Source organism: Salvelinus namaycush, chromosome 27, assembly GCF_016432855.1.
Source record: "Salvelinus namaycush isolate Seneca chromosome 27, SaNama_1.0, whole genome shotgun sequence".
Lineage (NCBI taxonomy): Eukaryota > Metazoa > Chordata > Actinopteri > Salmoniformes > Salmonidae > Salvelinus > Salvelinus namaycush.
This window is the reverse complement of record NC_052333.1, coordinates 8,125,944-8,135,140: the sequence shown is the minus strand read 5'-3', so window position 1 is coordinate 8,135,140 and position 9,197 is coordinate 8,125,944. Positions and strand designations below refer to the sequence as shown.

Below are 9,197 nucleotides of genomic sequence, written 5' to 3'. Positions count from 1 at the left end.
CAACAGACTTCAGAAAGCCCAAGACCTTCAACAGAGTTCAGCACGGAGAGAGAGCGAAAGGGGGAAAAGCCGGAGCTAGCTGACAGGCAGCGTTTTCATCTGAGTGACTTTTCTGCCATCCTTTATACAATGAGTGGTAAATATTTACGTGGGAACTGTCAAATACTCCATTAATAAATGGACGCTCTGTGAAGTTTAAAACGAGCCAAATCCTGGAAGCAGTTACCAGCCTCTTTTCTAGGGTCGATCTGTGAGGAGACTGAGTACAGCTGCACGAGGAAGAGAGAGAGAGCGAGGAGAGGAGCGAAGGAACGGATCTCTCACTGTCTCGCAGCGGGGGTGCTGTCCAGTGCTGAAGCCTGCCTGCCTATACATGCACGCAGCACTGAAAGGGAGCTATCCAGTGCTGAAGTTGCATTTCTTACCAGCGGAACACGGCGCTGTCGCACGTAAACCAGCAGCTCAACAAGGACTAGCAGCGTGAGGATTCGGAAGGGTTCTCAGGCTTTCCTCCCTGTGCTGGCATCTGATCACACACAAATCGGCGTGCTGAAGAGCGATTCCGCCCGTCTATACAGCTAGCCCCTTTTCAGCCCGCCTTGCATGAGGAGTGACCCATTGAACCACCGGACAAGTGTTGTTTTGTGCAGCGTAGAACCATGCCAAGATCTTTTCTGGTCAAGAAGGTTAAGCTCGATGATTTCTCATCTGCTGATCTGGAGAGACATTATGGCAGGTCGAGGACCGACCTCAGCCTCCGCTTTCATGAAAAAGGTAAAGCTGTTAGAATCTGTGACTTTAACGTTAATATGCCCACACCATCTTTTATCGGCATGCACAATGTTTATCTTATATTGCTTGGTCTTCTATGTGTAGGCTATACTAAGTGCTTATTGTAGTCTATTTGCGCGTGGATAAGCATGTTGCACATCGAGCTTTGCTGACCCGCGGTCACATTCTATTCAATACAGTCACATTTTGTATTTTTGTCGACTCTGCACATTTTCCGAGGCAGGGATATTTCAAGTGCTCTACAGCGGAGCACACACGGTTAAAACCATGTTGAGCTACATCTACCCACAAGTGTGCAACAGCCGAGTGTGCAAAATACTGTAGATTAGAATACGGCGTTATAGTGTATCCCTTTGGATCATTAGTCCAAGCCCACTACCATAGCCACACACAGAGACAGAAAGGATAGATAGAGAGAGAGAGTCTGTTTGTCTCTAAAACGAAGGCTTGATCATGTTTCAAGACATTATTTACGCTCTATAAAATACAGTGCGTGCACTTGCATTTGCATAACCAGACTGTATTTTTTTCCTGAAGTACATTTATAGAATATTCATCCACATTCCTATCTCTTGGTCATGGAGTACCCTGGGTGGACCTGGATGTAAGTGAGACTATGTGTACGTTGAGTGGTGCACATCGACCTATATTCTGAGAAAGGCAAATGCAATTATAACTGGAGTGATATTATTCCCCTTGCGCCTTTGTCCTTAAATGGGATAGCTCACTAATTGAAACTGAGAGATATTGATTTTTTTGGGGTGAAGTGATGTAGAAAAAAAATACCTTCTTCAAGAAGTCAATGTCTTTCAACCCACCTCTGCTGTAACTGTAAATGACTGACATAATAGGCTGCAGAGCTCACGCACTGTGAGTCACAAATGAAGCCTTGCAACTAGGGAGAATTACACTGTTGCATCAGTTAACATCAGTAGGCCAAATCACATAAATAATTTCACCCGTCTGTTGTTCTTTTCAACGCTACAGGGTACATCAGTGACTACATGACCCCGTCTGTCTACGACGGCGAAAGTGACAATGGCATCCACAGCGAAAAAGGCCCCTCTCCCAGCCCCATCTACGATGGCATCCACAGCGACTACGGAGCACCGGACTCAGACCAGCCCGACAGCCCCCATTCCGAGATCTCCTCCGGCTACATCAACGGAGACACCGCCGTGAGCGAGGGCTACACGGTAGACGCCTTCTTCATCACGGACGGAAGGTCGAGGAGAAAAGTCATCAGCAGCCCCAGGACCATACAGCGTCACACGTGCAACGAGTGTGGAAAGACGTACGCCACGTCCTCCAACCTGAGCCGGCACAAGCAGACCCACCGTAGCCTAGAGAGCAAGATGGCCAAGAAGTGCCCGACCTGTGGGAAGGTGTACGTGTCCATGCCCGCCATGGCCATGCATCTGCTCACCCACGACCTCAAGCACAAGTGTGACATATGTAGCAAGGCCTTCAGTAGACCTTGGCTGCTGCAGGGACACATGCGGTCTCACACCGGCGAGAAGCCCTTTGGATGCGCACACTGCGGAAAGGCGTTCGCCGACCGCTCCAACCTCCGCGCTCACATGCAGACGCACTCCGCCTTCAAGCACTACAAGTGTAAGAGATGCAACAAGACCTTTGCTCTAAAGTCCTACCTGAACAAGCACTACGAGTCCGCCTGCTTTAAGGGAGAGTTCTCACCTATGAGCTCCATTGACGATTGACTTCTATAGTACCCATGAACATGTAATGAAACTTCTTCCAATGGTATCCCTATATTATTCCCTAGACAACCTGTTCCATGGTGACCGCACAGGTCTTATACCCTCCTGCAGCAAACAGCATCACTAAGGACATGTTGGATTACTCATGTAGCCTATACCCAAACTTTTATTTCCATTGGCTATCCTCCCTTGATTGTTATAACAACAACAATTTGTTCAAGTATTATGAGCTGAAATATCATATGTTTGCCAAACTCACAGGACATTGAAAATGTCTTAATTTCTCTCAAAGGTCAAACCTTTTAAAGTATTGGATAATATTGTACTGGTGTTAATGGACACAAAAGTGTTCAACGTTGAGGTAAACCTATTTATTTATTCACTTATTTATGTAGGCCTATCTATTTATTAATGAATTTATTTATTTTTACTTCAAGTTTGTTTAGAATCTTCATTTGTACTTTAATTTACTTTTTGTTTTGCAAGCCTTCGTCGTGAATATGCCAAAGCATTTGACACTTTCTAAATATCCTCTTATTTTATTTGCCACTTTATAAACCTATTGCATGCAACATAAAAAAACCCCGATAATAATGAAATCTATGCCAATTTAATGAAGCTTTGGATTTTTGCCAAAATCTAGATAGCATCCGGCGGCAATATTTCTTGGGAGTCTTATCATAAAAAACTATAGAGCAATAATGCATGGTATTAGTAACGCGTAATAATAATGACATCTTTCTATCCAGTACTCTTAGTAGTCATACACATTGAATATCAGGGAAAAGCCAGTGAGTGTGGTATTTAATGGATAAACTCATGGGGTGGGATAGGGAGCGGGTCCTTTTGTAAATGGTTACGCAACTGCCTGCCACGTATTTGTCCTAGTCTTAGAACGTAGGCTTCTGGTGCTAATGGAATAGTTCCAGAACAATCCAGAACATCTCACCACCAAGTCTGTGGAATGAACGCCCGAGGCCCAAACGTCGGCGGAGCTTCCCCGTATCACATCTCTCACAGGTGGGCAAGTTTAGGGGTCACTTCTGAGATCCCTTGCACTGCACCAGGGCTCAAAATGATCAACACAATAAGATGACCGTACTCTAGCCATGATAAAGTCCATTCATCGTATTAAAGCACTTCCTTATACTACGAACGTTTCAACTTTTTAAAGATAGTAGCACAAGTATAGATTCAGGTAGAAAGGCCTTGTATTAGCTATAGGCTAACCGCTGTTTTTGTACTATGCTGATCAAAGGAAAATAACTGTTTATTACAAGATGCCTTGTACATAACCCTTTGATGAATCTAATATTTCTACAAACTGTAAAGAATCAAATTAATCTTATTTCTGGAGTTATTTTCCCTGGGATTTTTATGCCTAGTATTTGAACTATTTAAAAGCACAATGGCAGCGGACATTTTGTCTCACTTCATAATAAAGAATGAATAAAGACCTAACACAATACGGTCCATGTTTGTCTAAACCTTTTAGAGAAATCAGATAAGTAGACTTATATCTCATGTTTACATGATGAATTCCTGAAGTGTTTGTCTGTGATGATATATTGTGGTCTAATTTGGCGTTGGACTGGGTGTAAGGTTTCAGACAGCGGGTCACGTCAGGAGCACGCGCTGTAAAGCAACAGCATGTTTCTGCAATAACAAGCACTGTTGAATGCTCTTGTTGACACTGCGAGGCAGACTTCAGTGACACGAAACGATCATCTGTTGATCAAAAAGGCTGCGTTTTATACTGCACTGCACACCATGTGCTTTAGGGGGAATAGTTCGAGGTCATCACATATTCTGTTTTTTAATCCAAAACATATATTTATTGAATTATTATTTATCTGATTTCTCTTTTCATAAATGTTGTGTTTTGCAAAGGGGGCCACGGTGACTTCAAAAGAAATATCTGCATGGACGAAAGCTCTGGACAAATCAAGATGGTTATCTCATTCAAAAAATATATAAAGTAACTGAAACTGAAAATAGTCCTAATCGAACAAATTCTGCAGTTTCCCTTTTATACTGAGCAACATTTGAGCACTTTCGCCGGAGGTGTCATGCATGTGGAGGTCAAGAGCGCTTTATTTACTAATGGAATAGCCCTTAAAGTTTAATTGATTACCATCGAAGCCTGCAGCAGGTTTGTTTTGGTGATGTCAGGAGTACAACTTTAACCTTGAGCAGACACGCCGCTCTGTGACTGGGGCAGAATACGCCTGCAGGCTTCCTCTCCAAGGTCCCCGGTGAAACCGTTATCTATCTGCGGCTCTAAGTCGCTTGCTTCAAAGTGACTCCTACAGATTGACTGCAAACAACAGGTTCATTACTGGGTAGTTCATGTGGATGTTTCACTTTTAACGAAGGAGAGAGAGAAAGGAAATATGGAAAGATAGAGAGAATGAGAGAGAGAGAGAGAGAGAGAGAGAAAGGGAGAGATGGCATGGCTTTGAATATGTGATTTACATGTTTTTGAATGGTGTGGTGATGAGGAAATGTAAGGTTGGTGGTTGGTATGGTGATGAGCAATTTGAGGAAATGATGAGCAATGCAATGCAGACACTGGAGTTTGAGCACCAAGCCCTGAGCAGAGCCCTGCTCCTCCCTAGCTGGAGAATGAGCACCAAGCCCTGAGCAGAGCACGACTCCTCCCTAGCTGGAGAATGAGCACCAAGCCCTGAGCAGAGCCCTGCTCCTCCCTAGCTGGAGAATGAGCACCAAGCCCTGAGCAGAGCCCTGCTCCTCCCTAGCTGGAGAATGAGCACCAAGCCCTGAGCAGAGCCCTGCTCCTCCCTAGCTGGAGAATGAGCACCAAGCCCTGAGCAGAGCCCTGCTCCTCCCTAGCTGGAGAATGAGCACCAAGCCCTGAGCAGAGCCCTGCTCCTCCCTAGCTGTGTTGCAGCATCATGAGTCACAACCTTTATTATGCTGGAAGACCAAAAGTGCAGTCTCCCCACCACTCCCTGAGGCTATGTGCCAGTTTCAAAATGTCTAATGATGATGCCACACGATGATGTCACTAGCTACTTAGATTCCACATCATACACACTCATGCATTGACTCATTAAAGTCACAACTTTGACAGTGTGTACGTGTGTTGTGTGTGTGTTTGTGTGCGTGTGCATGCGTGTGGATGCAAGTGTGTGTGTATTACATCACCGTCCCTCAGACCACAAACCTGAAAGATTCAGATTCTAATCAGATTGAGATCTCTTCTCCTTATTGGCCAAGGTAAAGGGCAGTGTACCCAGTGCAATAAGCCACATATCCACCGGCTCTATCTCTCTCACCACCACCACCACTTCCTCTCTCTCCCTCTCTCTGTGTCTCTCTGTGTCTCTCTCTCTCCCTCTCTATGTGTCTCTCTCTCTCCCTCTCTCTGTGTCTCTCTCTCTCTCTCTCTCTCTGTGTCTCTCTCTCTCTCCCTCTCTCTGTGTGTCTCTCTCTCTCCCTCACTCTGTGTCTCTGTGTCTCTCTCTCTCTCCCTCTCTCTGTGTCTCTCTGTGTCTCTCTCTCTCTCTCTCCCTCTCTCTGTGTCTCTCTCTCTCTCTCCCTCTCTTTGTGTCTTTCTCTCAATTCAATTCAAAGGGCATTCTTGGCATGGGAAACAGATGTTTACAAATCTGCCAAATCAAGTGAAATAGATAATAAACAAAAGTGAAATAAACAATAAAAATGAACAGTAAACATTACACTCACAAAATTTCCAAAGGAATAGAGACATTTCAAATGTCATATTATGGCTATAGGAGATGTGCAAATAGTTAAAGTACAAAATGATCTCTCTCTCTCCCTCTCTCTGTGTCTTTCTCTGTCTCTCTCTGTATATATCTCTCTCCCTCCCTCTCTCTATGTCTCTCTGTGTCTCTCTCTCTCCCTATATCTGTGTCTCTATCTGTCTCTCTCTGTGTCTCTCTCAATCCCTCTCTCTGTGTCTCTTCTCACTGTGTATCTGTGTATCTTTCTGTGTATCTATCTATCTATCTGTCTCTCTCTCTCCCTCTATCTCTCTCTCTCTCTCTGTGTCTCTCTCTTCCTCTCTCTATGTCTCTCTCTGTGTCTCTCTCTGCCATCAGCCACGAGACGACAGACAGTGACACTTTGATTAAGCTAGCTGTGATGCGGATATTATGCTAGCTGGCATGGTTCCCACACCACAGAGGCCCCATGCATGCCCCGGCCCCAGCTCCATCCGGCTTCGTAAAGATATTGTTAATCATGAAACTGCTTGCGTTATGTCACATACCATTTCCCCCCCGAAAAGGGCATGATTAATGAAATGATTCATCACGCTTGCAATATTATCTAAATGAATCCATTCATTCTTGTAAATCAGTTGTTCGCTCGCACTGGACGACTGAGTACATCACTGGGAGGGAATATCAATTTCACTGTCGCATGCAAGTGTCGCCACAGCTTGCTGGCTCCCACTGGGAATTTATGCAGTGACCATCAACGTTTCTGAGATGTTTTATCTTCATCATTATTATTGTGGTGGCAGCCTCTGTCTTTACTTCACCTTAGATGAACCTCAGGTTGGTGACCTTTGACCGGGTACAGCTTGAGGTAATGTGTACCTCGGCATTAAACCTGAGGGTCATTATGCTGGGAAAAGAGAGAGAGCGAGAAAGAGAGAGAGAGACAGAGAGAGAAAGAGAGGGAGAGAGAGAGAGCGAGAAAGAGAGAGAGAGAAAGTGAGAGAGAGAGAGAGAGAGAGAGAAAGAGAGAAAAAGCGAGAGAGAAAGCGAGAGAGAGAAAGAGAGAGAGAGAGAAAGCGAGAGAGGGGGGATGCTTGTCTTGCTGTAGTTGTTTTCTTCTAAGGCGTAGGGTAATTGTGCTGGGAGGACTGCATCAGCACAAGCCATTACTTAAACTGCAGACAGGTGCAGGTAGGCCGATCTGTGTGTATGTTGACACACAGACACACACACAGACACACACACAGACACACACACAGACACACACACAGACACACACGTTTACAGATGTATTTTTCTATTTCTACATTTCAGTCCTATGATTCCTCCCTATTGATGTGATGTCATCAACAAGACATTTCAGTCCCATGATTCCCCCCTATTGATGTGACGTCATCAACAAGACATTTCAGTCCTATGACTCCCCCCATTGATGTGACGTCATCAACAAGACATTTCAGTCCTAGGATTCCCCCCTATTGATGTGACGTCATCAACAAGACATTTCAGTCCTATGATTCCTCCCCTATTGATGTGACGTCATCAACAAGACATTTCAGTCCTATGATTCCTCCCCTATTGATGTGACGTCATCAACAAGACATTTCAGTCCTATGATTCCCCCCTATTGATGTGACGTCATCAACAAGACATTTCAGTCCTAGGATTCCCCCCTATTGATGTGACGTCATCAAGACATTTGTCCTGTCTGGTGTTAGAACAGTGCGGCGTGTTTCCATGGTCAGGTTGGAAGAGAACATATTGTTTTGAACCTGTTGTTCGGTATGTTCCGGTGTGTAAATGGCTCGCTCACAGGACACACGCAGCATGGATGTGGGAGGTGACATCACACGTTGGGCTGGCAGCTTTGAGGTGTCTGGCTTCAGCCTTCAGGCGCAGCTGGGTTCAAACCAGGATGTATATAAACCTTAGATTGCTGATGCTATTGGCCATTGGTCAGTAGGAGCAGTCCTCCATAGGAATGAATGGAATCCTGCATTATTTCAATTAAATGTTTCAAGGAGAAAATTACATGTATTTAAGTATTTCTGTTGTATTAGTGGGGACCGTATCATTAGTCATCTCTATAACATTATGCTATAATTAAGCAATTTAAATATATATATAAACTAATTCAATTGTAATGTTTAAGGTGTCTGTAATATAATAAACATGTGAAAAACGAATGTAGACATTAATTCATGCATTTATAGAACTTCCTAAATACATGGAGATGGCCCCCATCAGTCATCTACTGCATATAACAAACCTGATTTCCAGTGTTTTATATATATATTTCCACACTATGAGGTTGGAATAATACTGTGAAATTGTGAAAATGATGATAATGGCGTTTTAGTGTTGGAGCTGTTTGAAAAGACTGCCTGTTCTGCTGGGCTGGAGTTTTGGTCCGCCTGGCGACATCACCAGACGCTATAAGTTAACAGACCAATAACAGAGAGTTTCAAACCTAACAAAGAGTTTCATTAACAGCTCGTTTTCAGGTTACATATCCATCCAATTAGGCACCTCACTTAGACCACTCCCAGACAGTCCTAGCTAAATTGTTGCTTGAGAAATGTATTATTTGCTAAGAAGCTATTTTTGTTTATTTTTGACCATTTTAATTTAAAAAATCAAATAACAGTAAGGTTCATAACTGTTACCCAGAAAGGATGTGATATTGATATCTGAAGGGCTGCATTGGACCTTTAAATACATTGAGTGTTTGTTCTAGTCTACCTAGAGTGTCAGATGGTTGGGCAAGCTCAATCAAACACAGCTATTTTCAATGGTGTCAAATAGTATTTGAACCCAGGTCTCCCTTCAGGAGTGGCCACTCCTGCTCAGTTTAGATCTGAGCTGAGAGGAGGAGATGTAAAAAGTGTCTCTGGACTAAATATCAGAGGTAGCAACTGGTGCGTTTCCTACTATCTGTCTCTACTGGTGTGTCCATTTTCTGTGGTACACCCTGGCT

The 9,197-nt window shown here is 44.0% G+C and overlaps 1 protein-coding gene across 1 annotated transcript; it reads left to right on the top strand.

The window, feature by feature from the left end:
- The first annotated feature begins 659 nt into the window (after positions 1 to 659).
- Positions 660 to 2,513, top strand: LOC120022016 (transcriptional repressor scratch 1-like). The gene is made up of 2 exons (XM_038965816.1): positions 660 to 774; positions 1,780 to 2,513. The coding sequence occupies exons 1-2, from the start codon at positions 660 to 662 to the stop codon at positions 2,511 to 2,513; spliced, it is 849 nt and encodes a 282-aa protein (XP_038821744.1).
- Positions 2,514 to 9,197: the final 6,684 nt, after the last annotated feature.